This window comes from Aspergillus clavatus, genomic scaffold, assembly GCF_000002715.2.
Source record: "Aspergillus clavatus NRRL 1 1099423829798 genomic scaffold, whole genome shotgun sequence".
Taxonomy (NCBI): Eukaryota; Fungi; Ascomycota; class Eurotiomycetes; order Eurotiales; family Aspergillaceae; genus Aspergillus; species Aspergillus clavatus.
Genome location: NW_001517101.1, coordinates 423,530 through 445,532, shown reverse-complemented (window position 1 = coordinate 445,532; position 22,003 = coordinate 423,530). Strand labels below are relative to the sequence as shown.

At 53.7% G+C, this 22,003-nt stretch overlaps 7 protein-coding genes across 7 annotated transcripts, besides 10 other annotated features; 3 read left to right on the top strand and 4 right to left on the bottom strand.

Annotated features, from left to right (window-relative positions):
• Positions 1–76: 76 nt before the first annotated feature.
• On the bottom strand, positions 77–5,614 carry ACLA_089440 (putative NF-X1 finger and helicase domain protein; the record flags this gene model as incomplete). The annotated part of the gene is made up of 1 exon (XM_001272677.1): positions 77–5,614. The coding sequence occupies one exon, from the start codon at positions 5,612–5,614 to the stop codon at positions 77–79; it is 5,538 nt and encodes a 1,845-aa protein (XP_001272678.1).
• A 919-nt stretch (positions 5,615–6,533) lies between these two features.
• On the bottom strand, positions 6,534–8,330 carry ACLA_089430 (putative MFS monosaccharide transporter; the record flags this gene model as incomplete). The annotated part of the gene is made up of 5 exons (XM_001272676.1): positions 6,534–6,776; positions 6,830–6,906; positions 6,960–7,305; positions 7,361–7,833; positions 7,886–8,330. The coding sequence occupies 5 exons, from the start codon at positions 8,328–8,330 to the stop codon at positions 6,534–6,536; spliced, it is 1,584 nt and encodes a 527-aa protein (XP_001272677.1).
• A 2,322-nt stretch (positions 8,331–10,652) lies between these two features.
• On the top strand, positions 10,653–11,183 carry ACLA_089420 (V-type ATPase assembly factor PKR1; the record flags this gene model as incomplete). The annotated part of the gene is made up of 1 exon (XM_001272675.1): positions 10,653–11,183. One exon carries the CDS (start codon positions 10,653–10,655, stop codon positions 11,181–11,183), a length of 531 nt encoding a protein of 176 aa, XP_001272676.1.
• A 490-nt stretch (positions 11,184–11,673) lies between these two features.
• On the top strand, positions 11,674–14,368 carry ACLA_089410 (anaphase promoting complex subunit 2; the record flags this gene model as incomplete). The annotated part of the gene is made up of 2 exons (XM_001272674.1): positions 11,674–12,030; positions 12,086–14,368. 2 exons carry the CDS (start codon positions 11,674–11,676, stop codon positions 14,366–14,368), a joined length of 2,640 nt encoding a protein of 879 aa, XP_001272675.1.
• Positions 14,076–14,159: a microsatellite.
• A 142-nt stretch (positions 14,369–14,510) lies between the features above and the next one.
• On the bottom strand, positions 14,511–15,865 carry ACLA_089400 (TauD/TfdA family dioxygenase; the record flags this gene model as incomplete). Its single annotated transcript, XM_001272673.1, has 4 exons — positions 14,511–14,874; positions 14,944–15,204; positions 15,258–15,523; positions 15,593–15,865. 4 exons carry the CDS (start codon positions 15,863–15,865, stop codon positions 14,511–14,513), a joined length of 1,164 nt encoding a protein of 387 aa, XP_001272674.1.
• An 85-nt stretch (positions 15,866–15,950) lies between these two features.
• Positions 15,951–15,970: a microsatellite.
• Positions 15,971–16,410: 440 nt separating this feature from the next.
• Positions 16,411–16,447: a microsatellite.
• Positions 16,412–16,447: a microsatellite.
• A 116-nt stretch (positions 16,448–16,563) lies between these two features.
• Positions 16,564–16,606: a microsatellite.
• Positions 16,607–16,771: 165 nt separating this feature from the next.
• Positions 16,772–16,799: a microsatellite.
• Positions 16,800–16,987: 188 nt separating this feature from the next.
• Positions 16,988–17,025: a microsatellite.
• A 635-nt stretch (positions 17,026–17,660) lies between these two features.
• ACLA_089390 (lactonase family protein) lies at positions 17,661–18,923 on the top strand (the record flags this gene model as incomplete). Its single annotated transcript, XM_001272672.1, has 2 exons — positions 17,661–18,028; positions 18,098–18,923. 2 exons carry the CDS (start codon positions 17,661–17,663, stop codon positions 18,921–18,923), a joined length of 1,194 nt encoding a protein of 397 aa, XP_001272673.1.
• A 72-nt stretch (positions 18,924–18,995) lies between these two features.
• Positions 18,996–19,020: a microsatellite.
• Positions 19,021–19,529: 509 nt separating this feature from the next.
• rfeD (putative transcription factor RfeD) lies at positions 19,530–21,145 on the bottom strand (the record flags this gene model as incomplete). Its single annotated transcript, XM_001272671.1, has 3 exons — positions 19,530–20,225; positions 20,289–20,696; positions 20,777–21,145. 3 exons carry the CDS (start codon positions 21,143–21,145, stop codon positions 19,530–19,532), a joined length of 1,473 nt encoding a protein of 490 aa, XP_001272672.1.
• Positions 21,146–21,273: 128 nt separating this feature from the next.
• Positions 21,274–21,309: a microsatellite.
• Positions 21,275–21,309: a microsatellite.
• Positions 21,310–22,003: the final 694 nt, after the last annotated feature.

Below are 22,003 nucleotides of genomic sequence, written 5' to 3'. Positions count from 1 at the left end.
TCCCATGCTCTGATTCAAAAGTAAGGCTACAGGACAGCACAAAGCCAGTAAAATAAGTAACACTCAATCCCAAGCCCTACACTTGCATTCTCCCCAACAACTCCTCCAGATCCTCCGCCCGCCTAACCCCCTCAACAACCCGATGATCTCTCCCTCCAACCGGCGCACCACACTCTGGACACGACGACTCCTGCATCGCCCCGCCACACTCCCCAATCGTAAACGGATGCCCATTGCGACAGTGATACCAGTGTCCCGTCCCATGGAACTCACGCGCCATAGCTGCGATCACCGCCATGCGCTCCTCGTTCGTCACAACAGCGTAGAACGTCGATCCGCGGAGCATGTTCTCCACGCCGTCGATCTCCGCGGGCAGACCCCTCGTCTGCGACGGGTGTTGCGAGCATAGCGCCCGGGCTTTGTCTAGCGCTGCTGATCCGTCGCGGAGATGCGTCTCGGCGGCGGCGGGGGAGGTCGTCTGCGAGCGTTCGAGCGCGTGGGTGCGCGCGAGGAGAATGTATCCTTCAGCCTGCTGTGGGATTCGGCCGGATTCTTGGGCGAGGTTGGTCAGGGCGAAGCATTCGTTTTTGGTTTGCGGGAGGGCGAGGGTGATTGTTATACTGGCTGTATTGGAGGCGCGGTCTTTGACCGTGAGGAAATCAGAGAGGAGGGCGAGGTCGAGACGCAGGCTGAGCGCGCTGGCGAGAAGGACGCCTTTGGTTTGGAGGACCGTGTCGTCGAAGTCGAGTTGGTCGTGGCTGTCTGTGTTCTTGCGCCTCTTGACGTTCTCGACCATGCTGCGCACCCGGTTGTAGGGCTGCTCGTCCAGGGCGACCTGCTTGCGGTAGGCGAGTACCCTATTGCGAAGCTCGATGAGTTTCTTCCATCTTCCTGGTGCAGACTGGTGGATGATTTTCGTCATGGCCTTCACGTGGTTCTGAATCAAGCCGTCGATCTTGATGTCATGCGTCGCCCAGGTAAGACTCCTCCTGGTCTCCGTGTCCTGCAGTTGCTGGACCTGCCGCGTGAGCTCTTCCTCCAGTGGAACATATTCTCGGTTCACGTAGAGAATGAATTTCTTCGTCGACTCATCCAGAAGCGCCCGTCTGACGAGGCGACCATACCGAGCGATATCACGAAGCGGCCCGCGACAGGTAGCGCAGGACTTGATATCCTGCATGGAAAATGGCTGGGATGCGTTTGCGATCGAGATCGGCCGTCCTTCTTCGTCGACTTCATAATGCTGCCGTATATCCATCTGGCCGTCCATGCTCTCCATGGTCAGAAAATGCCCGCAGGCGGGGAAGATGCACGGGTTCTGGTCGAGATCGATCTCGGCGTACGTCTCGCCCATAATGAAGTCCACGACCTGGGATTTGAGGTCCTCGTTTCCGCAGAGCTGGCAGTATTTCTCCGATGGACACGCTTCTCCGCACACAGACGGACACTGATGGCCGCAGCTGAGCGTCTTACTGCACCGTTTCGAGCAGGGTATGTGGTTGCAGGGTGCCGCGCAGGGCATCGAGCACGCGGTGTGCGGGCATTGCGAAAAGCACTCTCCCTCAGCACAGGGCGTGCACGGCTCCCGACACCTCTTGGTGCACTTTGAGTGCCCGCATCGGACATCGCACGGTGCATCGCACGGCGGGCAAGGCTGTTCCCCATGGCACGCGGCAGCGCAGAAATGAGCACAGGTGGAGTACTTGCGGCCGCATTTCTGTTGGCATTTTCCATGGTCGTAGGACTTTTGCTGATCGACTACCCGCAGGCAGGCATTGCACTGGCGCTTGCATGTGTGTCCGCATGGCAGGAAGGCGCTGCATTGCGTGGTGCATCTGAACCGAGGGAGTGTCACGTCTTGGTGGCATGGGACCAGAGCCTCGTGCTTGCAATGTTCGACTGTCTTCGTCACGAGCACTGCGCATTTGACCAGCGAAAGATCCTGATCCTGCCAACAGGGAAGAGTAGGCATGGAATGACCGCACTTGAGCATCCTGTCTTCCTTGTGCACGTCGACCATACACTTGGTGGGACATTGGTCGCCGCAGCGCTTGACGCATGAGTGAGTACATCCCTTGCGCGGACGGGGACACGGCTGTGGGCAATATACAGCATTATGAAGCATCTCCGAGTGGCACTTTTGCTCACAGGCGTGGCCGCAGGGAAGCCGATTGATGCATCGCATATTACAGCCTCCTTCAGGAGATAGCTGCACGAAGTCCTCGGGGTCCGACACAGGAATTGGCGTATCGGGATGCCGAGGACACTGCAACTCGAGCTTTGGTCCAATGCTCTCCGACTGGCGCAGGATCTCGAGAACCTGGGCCCACATGGGGACATGAGCGGATGTCTCTGAGTTACCGATGATGTACATCCCATGCTGTGCGCGAGAAAGAAGAACATTGATCCGGTTGGATGTTCGCAGGAATCCACAGCGGTTTTGTGGATTGCTCCGCACCAGCGATATCACGACAACTTTAGCTTCTTCGCCCTGAAAGTTGTCAATCGTGGCCACTCGCAATGTCTGCAGGAGAGTCGCTCGCGTGGCTTCACTGCTAGAGTCCTCCTTAACTTCAAATCCGGCGGTCTCAAGCTGATCCGCGTCCCGTTCTCCGAGCGTGACGGTGAAAGCCCGAGAGAACAACTGGCGCAGCCGGTGCAGCTGGCCCAGGTATGGAGTTAAGACGGCGATTTCGCCGTTACGGTATTTCCCTTGGCGCACTAGATGATTGACCAAAGCGATCGTCATACCAAGTTCATGTTCGTTCCAGTGAGACGTCGCCATAACACTGTTCTGAGTGTCAGAGATACCCGCCTCGGGATTGCGATGGTCGAGCCAGAACAGCCTCTTGCGTATGCCTACCACCTCAGGGTACTCCGCAACAGAACCAGCATCTTTCAGCTGGGGGTAAAGCGTGGCACGAACCAGTTCGGCAATGGAAGGGTGCATGCGGCGCTGCGTCTCTAATGTGCAGAAGGGAAGACCGAGACCCATGCTCGTAGCCCTCGATTCGACAAGACGCTCAAACAGCGAAACATCCAGAGAATACTGCTCACCACCTCTATGGTTCTCGCGCGAAAGCTCATAGTTCTGAATCTGCGGGCGAAGTTGCAGATGGTCACCGATTAAGATGACATGCTCCACCGACGGCAACAGAGCCGTGAGGAGATGTGCCTCCAATACCTCACCGGCCTCTTCACAGATAATCACTTTTGACCGAAGTTTTCGGAGCATTTTCAAGTTGCGCGCCAGTCCGGATGTGGTGACGCCGATAATATCTGCTGTGGACAAGCAGCGAAGATCTCCTTCATCCCGGACGTTGTCGAACATGGACTTGGCTTTGTGATGCGACGAGCAGAGCCTGGTGAGTTTTCCATGCATTTTCTCAGTGACCTCCCTCACCAAAGCCTGATAGAACGCCTCTCTCTCAGGTCGGGATAGTGCAGATAGATCGAGCCCCTGAAGGTCTTCAAAATGCCTGGTTGTACCATCTCCTGGTTTCCCAGAATTAATCCAGCCCCGTAGAACAGCGGCTGGCCGGCTCTGACGAACCGCTTCCCACCCCTTCTCACTCTCACCAAAGATCTGAGCATAATAGTGTCGGTAGGATTGCCGGAGATGTAGGATAATATGTGTCGCAAGCAAGTTCTGGTTGACTCCAATGGTGGCGAACTCTTTCTCATACTCCTCCAGCTCTCGATGAAGATGATACTGAGCCTCGCGCTCCCTCCTCGTCTTCTCCGCATCTTTCGCGATCTTTCTGAGGTTGAGGGGTTGCAGTTGGTCCGATTTGGACTGGGAGCCGATTCGAATAATCTGCGAGGTCACGTCCTTGTCGATGAGAGCTTCTAGCAACTGGTCCAAAGCATGGTTGGTGTAGGTGACGCATAGCACTGGCCCAATATCCGTCTTTTCGTGGTGATTCTTTTTCCTGTTGGCCAGTAGCACTCGGATAAGTGCCACGCCTGTGAAGCTCTTCCCTGTGCCGGGAGGACCTTGGATCAGGCCAATCCGGTGTTGGAGGCTATGCACCAGCGCTGCGGCTTGAGCCTGGTCAAGGGTTGAATGGCTGTGCAAGCTCTCCAGATCAACTGGTTCGTTTGGCCGAACATGGAAATCAGCGTCATTGGTCATCAAACAGCGAAGGTTGAAGCTAAACCCGGGCCTGAGAGCATACAATGGAGGTGGGACATCCACCGGATCGTTGTCGTCGTTGGGGACAAGAATGTCGAAGAACGGCAGCTGCCCGGTCTGCTTGATGGATTGCAGGGCTCGCAGAGTTGGTTCAAAGCTAGCCAGCAGGATGCCAGGGAACTCGACGATGGAGAACTCTCTCTTATTGAGCAAGTTGTTCAATACTGTACGGACATCCCGTAGCCCCGTGTCTACCAGTGTCAGTTTGAGGGACGCTTTCTTTGGGTCCATCCACAGCGATGTCTCTTTCTTTCTGTCGTCCTTGTCAGCTTCGGTCATTCTCCTGGATGATCGGTTTTGCTCATTGACTACCGTGCAGAAGAGGATAGTCTGCCTGACATGGCCATGCATCGTCAAGCACACCAGAGCACCCGACTGCAACCGTTTGGACAGGGACCACCAATTTTCTCTATCCTTAGCGTTCATCTCGCGGACCTGTGGCAGCTGAGGAACGGCAACTCTGAACTGAAGACCCGCGAACTTATCAAAGCACACTTCTTCCATCCTTGCATGAGGATAGACATGCGTTCGCATCTGGCTCTGTCGTCTACCGGATCTCTGAGGGCCTCTGAGCTCTTGGTGGATTGCATCTCGCAATTGTCCAATCGTATCTTCCCGTACAAGACGGAAATTGCGATCCAGCAATCCTTCAAGACCACCGACATGCCACTGAGCGGGATCATTCACGGGGAGATACTCTGTGCGCGCGCTCTGAATCTCCGCCAGAGTCGGCATGATGGCGATCTTCCCAACATCAACATGGTCGTTGTCGTGGCGGCCGCCAGGGGGATCGCGTTGGATGTGGAAAGAAACGGGAGGCTTGGTTTCGCCTTTTTTCTTGTAGTTGGTAGACGCAGCAGGTAGTAGACTTCCAATTTCCAAGCGACGCAGAATATGCTCGAGGTGAACGCGTGCGTGATGCAGCGACTGCTCCAAGCCGGCTTCATTCAACTGAAGGAAACCCTCCTGGAATCTGTTCGCTTGATCCTTGAGAGATTCTAGGACAAACGCGGTAGAGTTGAAGTCCACTATCTTTGCGAAGACAAGGAGAGCAACTTCCATCCACCCTGCAACGGCCTCATCCTTGTTACTGGATGCCAGGACATCGCAGATCGAGCTTAGCAGCAGCACGGCTCTAGTACCATTGATGCCAAAGAGCACGTTGAAGATAGTCCCGACCGACTGCTCGAGGACCAGTGACGATAGCACCTGTGGGTGCGAAATCGTCTCGAGCAGGGGCAACACCTGTGACGCGAAGATGCTGCTCTTAGCACTCGCACCAGCCTGTGCAAAATTCGTCTCCACAAGTTCTCGAATAACACGCAAGCCAGCCTCTCCGGCCAGCTCATTAATGACACTTTGCATGAGGTTGGCATCGACTTCAACGAGCGTTCGTGCATCGCGGAAGAAGGTCGCCATGTTTGTATGGGCACGGCTGAGTATGGAAAACCTGCCGTTCGTGGATATCCGATCCTTCCACGCTCTGAACTGGAGCTCTGAGTCTGATAATGGCGCTCGTTTGGGTCTCGCGTCGCGAGATTGCTGGTTGGCTTTGCTATAATTTGAGTCTCGAGTGTGTTGGAACTTGCACCGTGGGAATGGGCAGGAGCCGGTCCTGGCAAAGTGTCTACAGACTCTGAAGATGGTCAGCCTGTTGGATTAAAATGATGCACTACTGAAAAGCATACCTGTTTCCTGCCATGGCTATGTGTGATGAGTCCTGGGATGAGAGGTGCCGAGTTAAAAGCAAAGTTTGGGGGGATGTGTTTGGTGGGGATAGAGTACGGTAGAGAAGGGGTAAAGCGAAGTTGATGTGAGATGATGAGGGTTAAGAAGAGAGTTATGGGAATAAAAGAGAGAAAGCGATGAGAAAATAACACAATAAAGGAGCGAGATCTCTTCCAGGAGCCCACATAGACTAAGGTCAGGCTGTAAGTGAATGTGCCTTATGCTGCGGCAGCTTCACAATCCAGCCTTGCTATTGTTTCTCGGGCCAATCCAAGACGTCTATGTCCATGCTCATGTGTTAGAATAAATCCTAGACATATCTCAGCCTGTTGATGGTATGTAGATAGCCCACGTAGACAGACTACGCCACAAAGAGCTGTGCCGCTGGAGGTGTATTCAGACATCCATAGCCATTCATTCTTTTCTAGTATTTGACCTAGCTTGTGTGGCGCTATTAAGTAATAATGTCATTACTATCTTATATCATCATCCTCATATATTTTCTCGAAACAAAGAATGCAATAGTATACGTTAACCAAGAAAGTAATATACAGTGAAGAGGGCAATCATGCCCACCAGTGGACCTTCACTTCAGCATCAAAACAACGGTCTAGGCCTCAGTATTTCGATACTGATGTTCCGCCCTCAGCAGCTCCGTCTCAATAGCAAGCCTGCGCTCCTTCTCCGCTTCGCTCGAATTGTCCTTGAAGACGTGGTCCATCTGTTCCAGCGTGCGACCTTTCGTTTCCGGGACGATGAAGAAGGTCCAGAGTAAGGCGAGAAGACAGAATACGGCGAAGAAGACATAAGCGCCATATCCGGTATTTTCGACAAGAGGAGGTGTGATAAGGCCCTGGTATTGTTAGCGGCCCGGCACGCGTGGTGATCGGGTACAACGGGACGTACAATGATGAAATTGTTGAGCCAGTTCGAGCAGGTGGATAGTGCGACGCCCTTGGCACGAAGAGAGGATGGGAAGACCTCTGTGAAATCTTAGATTGCCCAAGGAAGACCGGCGCAGAGAACTTGGACTTACCTGATGGAAGAGCCCAGGGGACGGGACCCCATGATGCTCCGAAGCTGAGCATGTAGAAGAGAAGGAAGGCTACACTCACCCAACCCTGGGTTCTATGACCAGGCCAGTCATCGGAGAAGACACCCACGAGAGCCGCAATGATGACATGAGAGATCATCATAAAGAATGCGCCCCAGAGTAACAGGACGCGACGACCCAAGCTATCCATCGTCCAGACACTGGTCATGACACCAACCAGCTGGGTCACGTTGAGGATACCTGACATTAGGAGTTGCATGTCATAATCCAGGCCCATGGTTTCGAAGAGCGTAGGGGCGTAGTAGATAAGAGCGTTGATTCCAACAAACTGAATGTTACTGTCAGTCAGAGTCATTTGTTACTTCAGCGCAGGTAACGCATACCTGCTGTAAGAACATTAGGCCCATGCCTACATGAGTCCGCCGCCAGCATCCTTTCTTGAAGCAATCTGCCCAGGAAGCCATCTCCAAAAGGAATGATTTTCTGGCCCCCCCTCCCTGGAGGATAGGGTGCTTTTCTGCGTTCATTTCCTTATGGAAGCGAACTTCAGCTTGGATATCAAGGTATTCCTGTCTGACACGCTTGTCCGACGTGGGAAGCCGACGCAGCTTTGAGAGGCTCTCCAGGGCTTCTTCGTTTCGTCCCTTGGATGCCAACCATCTGGGCGAGAACGGCAATGCAATGACACTACCCGCTAAAACGAAACCGGGGATCATCTGGAGCAGGAAGGGCAGTCTCCAAGACCATTCTCCAGCCATAAATCGGGTGCCGTATGTGATCCAGAATGCAATGACAATACCCAGGACGATGCAGAACTCTTCGAGAACGAGCAGAGTACCACGGCACTCGGGGGGGCCTTAGATCGTCAGAGAAGGCCTCCAATCTCAATCCGGAACCTGTAAACTTACTGATTTCGGAGATGTACAACGGAGCAACCATCGACAACATACCAATGCCGACTCCGCCGATGAATCGAGCCACAGTCAACATAGCATAATCCATCGCTGCCGTCTGCAAAACGGAACCAATGGTAAAGATAATGACAGCAACGACAATTGAATATCGTCGAGAGATCTTATCCGCAATCCATCCCTGATTGAGCGCACCCAACAATGCTCCCAGCTCGATCATAGCGGTCATGAGACCTTTCCAGAACCCAGCTCCGGAGGCATCTGGCGATACCTCTGGGAATCGGCCTAGAAATTGATCCATGACCAAGAGTACCGAGACCACGCCTTGGTCATAGCCGAATACAAGACCGCCCAGAGTCGAACATGCAGCACAGAGAAACACAAACGGGTTCGATACCAGGCCCTTCAGACCTGGAGGCCCGTAGGGCTCTCTGTCGTCCATGATGTTCTCGGCATGATGGCTAAATCCTTGTACCGACAGAGGCCCATCAGCTGATATCTCTTTTGCTAAGGTGGAATGCTTGTCTGCCATGCCTAGCCGGTGTCTGGAGGGAAGAGAGAAGAGAGATGGCTGATAGAGACGTGGTAGAAGGCTAAAGGTTTTGTATAGTCAACCAGAACGATGAATACGACCGAAACCGATGACATGGTTTATATAGGCAAAGGCAAGAATAGTCGTCCATTGAGATCAATTGTCTCCTCCTTGGGTCATCCTTGCCAGTGCAACTCGACCGACCAAGCTGGATGAAACCTTGGCCAGTTGCAAAGACCGACGGGAACCGTTGATTCATAGAGCATCCACCTGGTAGGACGGCAGTCGGATGCCTCCCGAGCCATGGGGGCGGGGGGAATAGTAGAAGAGCAAAGAAGGAGACCCCGGATGTTGGGGGAAAGACGTGAAGGGGAATAATCTGCAGGCAAGGATAGTAGATCTCTTGAGGACAGTCGAATCATAGGGCCGTTCGTCAAGACGGGAATTGGAAGTAAAGGAAAGATGGCCTAGGCTGGATGGGGAAACAGATGGACTTTGGGATCATTAGAGGCTGCGATGGAGACGGATGGGGGCGTTTCTGGCGTGTAGCCGGTGAGATTGTGGCTTGGAGAATCCTGGTAGTGGTATCCTTGGAAGTAGCAGTAGACAGTCTCCAGATCAACAACGATTGAATTGACTCCTAAAGCCTGTTTGTTTGATTCTATACACGAAGACCCATTCTCATTCGGCGTCGATGTCCCGTGATACCTCAAGCACGTGCGAGTCAGCACGAGACTACAAGTCACCTTCGATCATGATGTTCATCTGACTGACAACTACAGGATTGATTGATAGATAGTAATCATAGTTTCCGGGTTGGAAGATCATGATGACGACGAAGAGCAAGGAGATACCACCTTAGTCTCGGACAGTAGTGATATCCAATGGGGTAGAGTGTGCCTGACAGCCTACACCTACACCATAGGTAGTGACAATACGCATCTCTCCATGCCTGTGTGGTCGGTCGAAAGGCTCCAATGAGAGGAAGATGAAGGCAACCTAAGAGTCATTACCTATGATTCACCTTGTATTGCCATGTGAGTTGCCATTCGAACGTGCGAATAGGATGGACAATGAAGCAAGTTAGTAACTGAGCTTTCGGGCCGATGATCATGGAGATTGGATTCCTGGGTCTAAGCCCGATCGGAAAATGACTGCTGAGCAAATCAAACCCTTCTGAGTTGAGAGACATTCTATGGAGTACTGTGTAGATATCTTAGGCGAGTACCTACTACCTACACTGTAGTATGTAACTATGTATTGCAGTCATTAGTCACGGGTGACTGGGTTCAAGACAAGACATGCTGACTGGATTCCCGTGGCTGGTTGCTGGTGACAGAAGGTTGGGGTGAGGTCTCTTTGCCTGACATTCTTGCTGGCATCATTATCAGCCATTTTCAGCCCATCCTCAGGAGATCGAGAGTCACCCGCAGAGGTCATGTCGGGCTAGCTGGTGGCTGAATGAGCGCATAATAATCATAGTCGTCCGGCATGTTTCGGTTTGTATCTTGTCAGTCCAAAGATGTCAACCCGAAGAAGGATCTCTACCTAATAATCCGACTTAAAAGAGTGCTAGCGTGGTGGAGGAATAAGTGCCCCTCTTTCTGCATGTCTTTTTGCCCTCTCTCTCCCCCCTCCCGGATGTTTGTTTGTTGTCAGCTAGTATCTAGTATCTACTTTCTCTCCAGAGATCATAACTTGCAATATCATCACTTCAGAACTCAGAACATCACTATTATCTTCATCCCTATAGGGATAGACTACCAGGCACCCCGTCGTGGATTCTCTTGACAATAGCTATCTACCCCAAGCGCTGAGCGCTCCCCTTCAGGCTTCATTTTGTGTATTCCCCACTTATCTACCTTACTTATCAGTCAAACGCCGACCGTCGATCTTGGTCCACCGCTAGACAGAGAGAGCGAGAGCTGGAAGTCACCAAGTCTTCAGCTTTCTCCCTCAGCTCTGTGATATCGAATTTACCGTTCATCTACCACAAGTTGCATGTCAACTGCAAGAGTGATCCAGGTGTGTACTTATGTCCTCGCTATCCTTGCTGATAAGGACATGTTCGATAGAGCTACAAGATCGCTAACGGACATTCTCGTGGAACAGCTTCAGTTTCCAACATCCCTGCCACAGAAATTCGCGGGCGGATTTCAGTTTCCGACGCGCAACGTCATCGCTCCCTGACTCCGTCCAACTGAATCGTAAACCCACCCGTAATCACCAAACATGGGATCGTTCATGGAGGATCTCTGGTCGAGTATCTTTACTCCAGGTCCCACTCCGACCCTCCTCGTCGCGACCAACGTCACCTTCGCCGCCCTCCAAGTCCTCCTCTTTGCTCTCCTCCTGGCTACATACAGCATCCATTTCGTGGTGCTCTCAGTCCTGTCCGCGGGGTTGTGGTGGTCGATCAACTGGTTTGCGCGTGAACTGAGCCAGGTGCAGGCACAACAAGCTCAGGGGACCCACGAAGAAAAGGACCAGGTGCGAGGTAGTACAAAGCCACCGGGCGCGCTGGACAGCAGCGAGAGTGATACAGAAACCGAGACCGCGGCGAAAGAGAGCATAGTGACTCCTATCCCTGCTACAGATAATGCCCCCAGCCCTACTGCGTCCAGCCTCTCTACTTCGGCTACTTTGCAACCACCAGCGGAAACCAGAGGAGCTCGGAAACGACTCAGCGTGGGCGGTGACAGTTCAGGATACCAGAGCACTGATAGCGAGTGGGAGAAGGTGGACGACAGCAATGCGTCTTGAGTAGAGAAGCATGTCTCGCGCCGGGCACACATCACGTCCACGCTTCTGGCGACTACTACAGTTGCCAGGATGTCTGTTTTGTTGATTGACCTCCCGTGTGCCACATATGATGCGTTCGAGTTCCTTCGAGTTGATACCCCCATAGATAACAAGATCCGGTGGATAGCGTTCTTGCACTATAAATATCATATGTATACGCCATGTATACCCAGCTCACCCACATAGTCCTTTCAAGCCTATATATTTCTACCTACAACGGTTAGGTAAACCCAGCGTCTTTTAGCTTCTCACCGCCGTCGTCCTGTTACGCTCGATGATATATCACGTGACGGCGCGATTTCTTGGCAGGCACGACCAACATCAACATTGATAACGATAAAGAATCTCAAGCTAAAAGTAGATGATCATCCCTGCCATGTGCTAGCTAACATAACAGCGCATCGCCGAATCCAATTGTCACCCTCACAATGCAACCAGGCTAGCTCCAGCAATGGCCTCGACAATCCTCCTTGCGAACCGCAAGCGCATGCTTGACTCAGTCTTCCCGCCCGCGTACTTCACATCCGCGTCCAACGAGAAGGCCCCGCCAACGGGCGATAAAGCAACCTGGGATCAGGCATGGCGTGTAGCGACCACCTTTCTCAAACTACCGGAGGAGACAGTCGCCCTGGAAGATTTGGATGATGACGGACAGATGCTGCGACGATGGATATACAAAGATCCAAGCAGGGAAATCAAGGATGCGTTGGCGTATCTGCTCGCGGAGGGACCACATGGGATCATTGATTGGTATCGGCTGGAGATACGGATGCATTTTCTGCGTCACTTCCACAAGGGTCTGGCGAAAGTATGTTTTGGAGGGGCGAGGGTGCTACGTCCATTGACTGATTGTTTTATTTTAGGTTCTAGATGCGCAGGACACGGAGCAGCTGCAGGCTATTGTGCGGCTGCTGGGGTTCGCGCGTCAGATCTACTTCGCTCCCTTTGTCGAGTACATACTACCCTGGCTGCGCCCGGCGGATCAAGAGAAGGAACTTCGGGCACTTGCGTACACGTTCCAGATGGTAGTTGGCTATGCCCTGCCGTGGTCCCGGGTCTCCGAGCTACTGTTCCGGGAGCTCACCAAAGATGCTGTAATCATCCTGGGCATCGACGCGTTGAAAGAAGAGGCGAACTTCGACGACACTTTGAGCGTGGATAATATGGAAGTCGACCGCCAGTATTCCGTATCCTACCAAGATTGGAGGGAAGAGCCGGCTGCTGAGGTTCGAATGCAGATGATGGCGGAGTATGAAGATGTACGCGTCAACGCTACTCGCGAGCGACTACTTTCCTTACTTCGGAGCCTGCAACTGGTTGGTCTAGGCGGCGACAAGGCCCAGAAAGTCTTTGCCAGCGTGATGGATATGATGTTGACGGTGTTTATCGAATCGGCGTATGCCAACCAGTGGGAGGGACCATCCTTGGTGACACGGCACCTGCAACAGTGGGTTGAAAATGTTTTTGCCAGACTTGTTGTGCAGGTTTTGGCGATCATCAATCACGACGATATTGAACAGATGCCCGCAAATCATCTTGATGTTAGTCTGGGCGATGTGGAAAGATGGCAGGAAATGGGGATCTCGCGGTTGGGATCGCTCCGAACCCGAGAACTTTTTGATATCATTGTGGAGTGGCCGGCGAGCAGTGGTGCCATTGAAGATTTACGACATTTTTCCACTCACCCCGCTTCACGGTACTGTCTGACACAGGCGTTTGTGAAGGTGCTCAACCAGCGGCTTCTACATCCCGGAGCGTCAACGGTCGAGATTCTACAGGTGTACATCTCTATCATCCGCGCATTCAATCTACTTGACCCCAAGGGAGTGTTGCTGGACCGGGTTGCTCGCCCCATTCGTCGGTATCTGCGGGATCGCGATGACACGGTAAAGGTCATTGTTGAAGGGCTGTTGTCGGACCCTACCGATACCGAAGAGCGCACGCTGCCATCGGCAGGCGAAACGCTTGTCGAGCTGGCCGCCGAATTGACCAAAGCACACCAGAATTCTCTCCGAACCGAATCCGGAGAGCTAGACTGGGACGATATGAACTGGATGCCGGACCCGGTGGATGCGGCGCCAGACTACCGAAAGTCCAAGACCTCCGATGTGATTGGCAGCTTGATCAGTCTTTTCGACTCCAAAGAAACCTTTGTGCGAGAAATGCAAAACATGCTGGCGGAGCGGCTGCTGCAGAAACGCGCGGAATTCGAGCAAGAGATGTCGGTTCTGGAGCTGCTCAAGGTTCGCTTTGGGGATAGTGCTTTGCAGGCGTGCGAGGTGATGTTGCGGGACATCTTTGACTCTCGCCGAGTCGATACCGTGGTTCGGAACGACCAAGGGCTGGCTAGAAACCAGGCACAGGGCGAGGGAGCGAACGTAACGGAGCTGCATGCGAAGATCCTCTCCCACTTCTTCTGGCCTGAATTCCCGGCGCAGGAATTCCATGTGCCTCCCGAAATTGGAGCGCTCCAGGAACGTTATGCGACCGGATTCGGGTCACTCAAACAGTCTCGCAAGTTGACTTGGCTGAATGGCATGGGTCAGGTCACGGTCGAGCTGGATCTTGAGGATCGAGTGTTTGTGGACGAGGTGACGACGTGGCAGGCCACGGTGATCTACGCTTTCAATTCCGAAGGAGGAGATTCGACCACCAAGACGGTGGATGAATTGTCCGAAGCCCTAGGCATGTCAACCGCTCTGGTGCGCAGCGCCTGTCTCTTCTGGGTCAGCAAACGTATCCTCAGCGAAGTGCAGCGCAACACCTTTACCGTACTGGAGGCCCTTCCTACTGAAGACGACAAGGGTGCTCTCGGTGCAGCCGACGTATCAGGGCTGGGTGAGAGCGACCCCACGACAGCGACGGCCAACGCCGCGGCAGCGGCCGATGCAGCGGCGGCGGCGGCGGCCAAGGAGACGGCCGAAGCAGCAGCGATGGAGAAGATGAATCTGTACTGGCAATTTATTGTCGGCATGTTGACCAATCAGGGCGCGATGCCCCTGCAGCGCATTGTGATGATGCTCAAGATTGCGGTGCCGGGGGGATTCCCGTTTAGTAACGAGGAGTTACGCGAGTTTCTCGCGGGCATGGTCGCCAAGGGACAGCTGGAGATTATCAGCGGGGGGAGCTACAAGATTGTCCAGTAAAGTGTTTGAACTGTGAAGTCGCCCTACGAGTCATGATTAACGAAGAAACATATTCATATGCAACACATTAAATCTATGGTATCTATGGAATCTCTTGTTTTTTCCTTTTTTTTAAAAAAATGATTACAACAAACCAGTCCACCTACTCCGCATCCAAAGGAGCCACAGGCGGCTGATCATCGACCTGGATACCCCCTCGCTTTTTCTCATTGCTATCCCAGAAGGGCAGCTTCCAACCACCCTCGTCCTCAGGCGTCGCCAACCACAGACGCATGAGATGTCTTCTGGGCGCGGGGGGCGCATGGTCCTTGTACGCGGTGCGGGCATGCAGCACATGCGAGTTGGCGAGGAACTGGATATCGCCGACCTCGAGGATCATATGCAGCGCATTCTGGAGACAGGTGTCCTCGAGGACCTGCAGGGCCTCGAGCTGTGCGGGGGAGAGAGGGGGGATGATGCCAGCATCGGAGAAGCGGGTGAGCGAGCGGACGTAATAGGGGTCCCACCTTGACGGCCGTTAGCACACTAGCCCGAAAAGAGAGAGGGGGGGGGAAAGGCGGGGAAGGGGAACTTACTTTGTGTATACGCGGGGGTTATCTCCGCGTTCGAGATACATCACGCTGGTGCGGATATACTCGTCCTCACCCTTGCTGGTCTCGCCCTTGCGGTCGAAGTACCAGATTGGCTCGGTGAGGGTCTTGAGCACGTCCGGGCGGTCCCGGGCCAGGATGTTGTACACGTTATGCGAGGAGACGAGGTCGGATTCGCCGCCCTCGAGGGCGCGCGCGATGCATAGCAGCCCAACGATGTCGGAGTCGTCGGCGTGGAAAAATTGTCTATGTTGTCAGGGTTTTGTTCTCCATTTTCTTCAAAGGGTGGGGTAGCCTACCTAGCATTCGTGCGGTAGATGCGCACCTTGTCGATCTGCGTCGCATCTTCGCCGAGATCCTTGACGTGGCCGAGGACGTGGCCGCGGCTGTTCTGGCTGACGAAGTAGCCCAGATATGTGCCGAGTCCCATGTAGACGACGGCGGACTTGTGGTTGCCCCATTGCTGGACAGGGAGGCCCTTGAAGAGGATGAAGCCCTTGCCGTTGATGAGGTCATCGCGGAGGATGTCGAGGTGTTTGGCGAAAGTGGGGAGGGGGAAGTTTTTCTTTGCCGTCGGCTGTCAGCATGTCTCCTCTTGATTGCAACGGGAGTCAGCGAGGAGGTGGGAAGCTACCTTGGAGATACCAGTCAGGGGGATCTTATTCTGGATGAACTCATCGGCGGTGCGACTCAGCTCGTCGAGCTCGTCGGCGGTGAAGCGGTGTGTCCATTTCTCGGGGTGGTCACGGTATTCCTCTGCTGTCCAGAGGGTCGGGCCTGAGATCTGCTTGGGGAACTTGTCGAAGGGATGGATGTGGTCGTAGAGCGGGGGGTGCTGGCCGGTGGTCTTGAGGCCATCAGGGAAGACGTCGAAGGGGACGGAGGGAGCGTGTTGTGTGAGAGCCATTGTATTATAGCAAATTTGCAATTCAATCAATTCAATCAATCCTATTATCTGATCCCAGCTTTTCCTCCCCCGACATCCCCCGCGGTATATATATATATATATATACCCCTCTGGAATCCCCGGGGCCTCCTCCTTCTCTTGCATATCGACCGAGAAAGCACCACCAACACATGTTACACCCATCAATTGTCCAAAGAGTGGACATGATGGCGTGCCAGCAATCATAGCCCCCCCCCCCCCCCTAGCTCTCTCATTTGCCCACGCCTCCGAAAATAGTGGTCGTGGGCGAGCGCGGCGCGCACAAGCCGGGATGGCGCAATCGCGTGCTGGGGTTGCGAGAGCAGGAAAGCAAGCAAGCACTTGTTCAAGAGACCGTACTCCGTAGAGCTAGATGATATGAACATGAACATGAACATGCTGCAGTCTGCAGAGGTATGATCTATTTGATTACATTACCAAAACTCCAGATGGAGAGTTGGAGAGTTGGAGACTATTCCGTAGTTTCGTAAGGATGGTGTTGTTGTTGTTAGCGTCCTGTCCATAGACTATCTATCTATCTATCTATATATCTATATATCTATCATGGCATCACTGACACTAACACTGACACTGATGGCTAGGAATGGGAATGGGAATAAGAGTAGGATAAGGTCTGTAGGTCAGCCCCCGCGTTCTTCGGGGAAACAGGAAAAAGCAAACAGGAAACAGACAGGAAACAGACAGGAAACAGACAGGAAACAGGGGACGGAGGACAAAGGACGGGGTTCTGCAGGTTGTTTTGCCGGGGTTCGGGGGTTTATCGATGTTCGGCGTTTGTGTCTGGGAATTATGTCTCATGTTAATGTCCCAACTTCCAGTCATAAGGACGGAGGAGGATAGATGGGATTACTCTGTAGAGAAAACTAATGGACTGGACTGAACTGAACTGAACTGATTGGATTATAAGCAGGCAACTTCAATCTACAGTACTCTGTAGTCTGTACACTATCCAACAATACCTTATACTCCATAGATCTATCGACGAGTACTCCCCTACTCACTCCCTAACAAGCAATAACTACCAAACACCCCCTGGAAAACCGACGGTGCAGATCCCCGCACCCTGTTCGGCACGGAAATTGCTTCCAACTGCCAACTTGCACTTCCACTTCCAACTTGCATTTTGCAACTTGCAGCCCTCGTCCATCCTCCCCCCCACGTAATATCCATTCCATGACCATCCCACGCTGGCCCTACTAAGCCCCCAAGCCCCAAGCCCCAAGCCACAAAGCCACCTATCCACCGAACCTATCGAGTCCCACAGATAAGTACAGACTAGACAACGGAATACGAACTATGGAGTATCTCGAGAGTAAAAGAATCCTTCACAGAAGCGTTCTCCGTGCCGATGCCGTGAAAAACCCGGCAACTTTCGGTCGAACGTCTGACTCAATTCCAAACACTCGGCTTCCTGGCGGCGCCGGAGTCGGCCACTCACAGTCACAGCGCCTGGGATTGGACCGGTGGGCGTCGGGCCGTGAGGGTTGTACCGAGTAGATCGGTAGGGTAGGTGTTGTTGTTGTTGGATGCAGGATGCAGGCTGCAGGAATGCGCATTGTAGATTGCAGATTGTTGCAGACCACCCCTGCTGCCACTCCCAGCCACTAAATGTTGCATGATGATCGGTCGTGGGGGTTGGCGTGGTATGCATCCCTACCGTGTATCAAGTTTTCCACAATATAAAAGCGGGATAACCCCCCCCCCTCACTCTCGACAAACTGTGTCAACGTGTCAATAGTTGCAAATCCAAACCACCATGCTGCGCTTCCTCCCCCTCTTCTCCCTGGCCTCGGCCGCCCACCTCTACGCCACCCACTACAGTGGCTCCCTGTCCACCCTCACCCTCGACCGCGCTGCCAATGGCTCCTACGCGCTTTCCATCGCCGCCTCCGAGGTCACCTGCGGCGGCATGCCCAGCTGGCTCACCCTCGATGCCACCACCCGCACCCTCTACTGCTCCGACGAGACCGGCGACGCCTCCACGACGGGCTCCCTGAGCACCTACACCGTCGGCCGCGACGGCGCGCTCACGCAGACCGCCAAGGTCGTCGACGTCGGCGGCCCCGTGAATAGTATCGTGTATGAGGGCGTGCGTGGCGAGAAGTATCTGGCGATTGCGCATTAGTATGTGCCTAACCCTTAAAAAAAAAAAAAACGAGATCGCAACCACTGACTATGAAAATGAAATGACAGCACCGGCTCCGCCGTCACCACCTTCTCCCTCCCCATCCAACCCTCCAGCAAACCCCACCAGGTCCTCCGCTACACGCTCCCACACCCCGGCCCCCGCCCGGAACAGGACTCTCCGCACCCGCACCAGGTCATCCTCGACCCCACCGGCGCCTTCATCCTGATCCCCGACCTCGGTGCCGATCAGGTCCGCGTCTACGCCATCGACAAGCACACCGGCCAGCTGGACGCGTGCCCGAGCCTGGAATTCACCCCGGGCAGCGGCCCCCGGCACGGCGTCTTCTGGTCCTCCGCGGACGCAGTGCAGCGCGGCAGCCGCAGCCGCCGCCCCGGCCACGCCGCCGAAACATTCCTCTACACCGTCAGCGAGCTGAGCCGTCACTTCGACGCGTTCGCCGTCTCGTATCCCGCGGCCGGATGTCTGGCCTTCCACCGCACCCAGGACTTCATCCCGTATCCCGGCGGCGAGACGCCCCAGGGTGCGTCGCTGGCAGAGATCCGGCTCGCGGGGCATAACCTCTATGCCTCCGTGCGCAGCGACCATGCCTTCAAGCCCAACGATTCGCTGGTCACCCTAACCCGTGCGCACAACGGCACGGTTGCGCTGCGCGAGCTAACCAGTGCCTATGGCACCGTTCCCCGGACCATGGTCATCAACAAGGCCGGGACGCTGGTGGCCGTGGGTGACCAGGCGTCGGCCAACGTTGCCATCATCGCGCGGAATCCCAAGAGTGGAAAGCTGGGTGACTTGGTCGCGAGCGTGCAGGTGGGCGAGCCAGGCAAGCCCGGGACATCGACGGGACTGAGCAGTGTCATCTGGGCGGAGTAGGTTCAGACCTAGTCACGAAAGACCTGACGGAAAGAAGTTTGGGTGTACATAGAATCTCATGTATTTTTGGCCAAAAAAAAAAAAAAAAAAAACAAAACTAATGAGATGCAACTCTTACTCAAACCCATGCCGACCGAACCAACAGAAACCAAAATGTTGTGAATCAAGTCAACCAAAACCAAAATGCCAACCGTATGTAACCGTCCAGCGTCATCGAAAGAAAAGGGGACAAAAGACCAGCTTTGTATCGGTTCCTCGCTGTCAATCATCGAAGGAATGAGAATCTAAAGTGGAATCAACCGTAGTGCACACATATCCCACGTTTATCTGGAACCCCAAGGATAAAAAAAGAAATCATGATCCCGTTCAGCCATGGTCGTAATCTTGGCAAGTTGCAGCTGACAAGGCATCGACCATGAGCAACTTCGTATAACGCCATCCGGTGCCTGCATATCCCGTTCATATTTCGCGTAATTTTCAATGTTCATGATCCCCTCAAAAGCATTAATCGTAAATCCGTAAACCAACAAACACGAGGGAAGATCTCGTCAAAAAAAAAAAAAGTTGTAATCGTCCGCTTCACTGACGGACAGGGAGACGAGTGTCTCATCGAAATTCCAGTTGGAATGCCTTCCATTTGCCTGTGACGCTGTGGCATCTAGGACATCCCCGAGGATTGGGATAGCTGGTGGGGCCGCCGTACCCCGCGTTGTTCCCCGTGGGGACCGCGCTGCCAGGGCTGGAGGTCACATTCTTGAAGGACGCCGGCGGACTGCCCATGAGCATCCCCACGCACTCCCGGCACACACCGCAAATGCACTCGGTACAGGCGTAGCAGTCATTCAAGGCCGACGGCCGTTTGCAACTGGCACAGTAGATCTGGATATCTTTGTTGCGGAAGGAGGCCGGCGTGGGATTCGAGAACCGATGATGCTGGCGCTGAGATGCCGAAGGTGGAAACAAATTCAGCACTGGGCTGGAGTCGGAATTCACGGACCCGGAGAGATTCCTTCCGAACCCGAAGGTCTTGCCCGACGCTGACGACGCGGAGTCGAGAGACGACTCAATGGACGGGAATGGCTCAAGATCGCTGTCCCGGCTGCGTGTTTCAAATGGTGGCGGGGTGAGCGATTTGTGCAAAGGGGATGCAGCGTACGAGAGCGGCTGGAACGGGCGATGCGAGGCCGGTGGAGGCAAGCTCCCGGACTGGAAAGCAGGAGGGAGCGACGAGCGGTTCTGAGCCATGGAGGGCACCGACGTTATGTGGGAAATCAATGGGGGTATAGTTGGGGAACGACCAATCTACCTAAAATCAGCATGGACTTTCAAAAAACCACTTGTGAGTGCCTCCCAGAATTGACCTACCTCCGAGTGGGGTTCATCATCTGCTTCAGTCGCCGACGTTGCTGCCTCGATCAAATCCTCCCAGCGCTTACCCTGGGCCCAGGCGGCGGTCTGCGGCTCCGCCGAGAGTGCCTTGCGATCGCCCAGGCTAGGACGTCGTCCGAATTCTTTCGATCGAGTCCGGCCATGCTTCATCTTCCGAGAGATAGAAGATTTGCGAGGACGAGGAAGCTTGTCTCTCGTCTGAATGGGGGGCAATGTCGAAGAGCGACCGGGCGGAGAGTGATTGAGAATCGAGGGAAGCAGTTCTCGCGGACGGGGCGACGAGAAGGGGGGCAAGGTGTCCTGCTTGAAATGGTCTCGCAGAGAGGGCAATTCAATTGACGATCGCATGCGGTCCCGACCGATATCATTGTCCGAATGAATATCCTAGTGATTGATCCTGGTTAGTTCGGTGTTCGCTGTCTTTTTTTTTTTCTCTCTCTTTTGTTGAAACCAGAGCAACCTACCATGTCGGTATCCCAATCCGATGCTAGACGATGATGATGCAATTGCGCCAGCGCAACCGCAGCGGTGGCAGCAGCGGGATGAGGTTCATCGATCCCCCGGGGAGTTGCAGGCGAGCTGGCATCCGCAACGTAGATGTCTCGATCTGCATTGGCTGGAAGCGTCAGATGCTTGTGGTGCCAGTCGACTCCAGCGGATCGAACATGGTCGCGGTACCCACCATTCTGTCTGCGAGAGGGAGCTTGAATCGGGGGAGAAAGATGAGCACGTTGATCGGGGGGCGTTGTGACCATCAGGATGAAGCTCTCTTCGGTGGCCGGGAGCTTCGGGATGTAGTGATTGGGATGAGCTCGTCGAATGTGCTCCTGCATGGAGCGATATCGTTTTTCCTGTGGCGATGAAATTGATCAGAATCGGGTGCTTTAATCATTTTCAATATTTTTTCGTTTTTCAACTTCTTCCAACCGTGAATCGCTGATCGATGTGCGAGGACACAGGCAGAGAGAGAGAGAGAGAGAGAGAGAGAGAGAGAGAGCATCACTACTTGAGTGGGGCTCCACACTGATAGCTTGACGGGCGGCGGGGGGGGGGGGGAGGAGAGAGGGGGGGGTAATAGAGGAGCCAAAAAGGACGATAAGAAAAGACTCACACCCAGACATCTCTTTCGACAATTGGAGCCATCGTTGTTCTTCAATGGACAGACGACCTCATTATTGGCGTCGGTGACAGAAAAAGAGCTGGTGAGAGACGCTCGGGGCGGCATTGTCTGCATGAATCCGTGATGGCGGCGGGGTTGGAGGAAGATGCAAAGCAATCCAGCAAGCCAGTCGACGTCCAGCAATGATATGGAAGTATGCAAGTGACAGCAGATAAAAATAAATAGAATAGAATGAAAAAAAAAAAGAAGAAGCAGATGAGGTCCAAGCTAATAGAGTCGGACGTCGTAATACATGCTCCGATCAGAAGAGATATTCAAGTAGAGGAACCCATGCGATGGATTGAGGAGGAATTGAGCTGGGAGGGAAGACGAGGAGAGAGAGAGAAAAGGAGAACAGGAAAATTGAAGAGGGGGGAAGGAAAGAAAAAGTGTAAATGAGAAGAAGCAATAAGAGGTAAAAAAAAAAAAGAAAAATTGGCTGATGAACCCGTTGGACTAGCTTGTTGGCCAGGTAGCTAGTGTAGGAGTTAGAGTATAGCTAGGTCCTGTCCTGGAGGAGCAACCAGAGCAT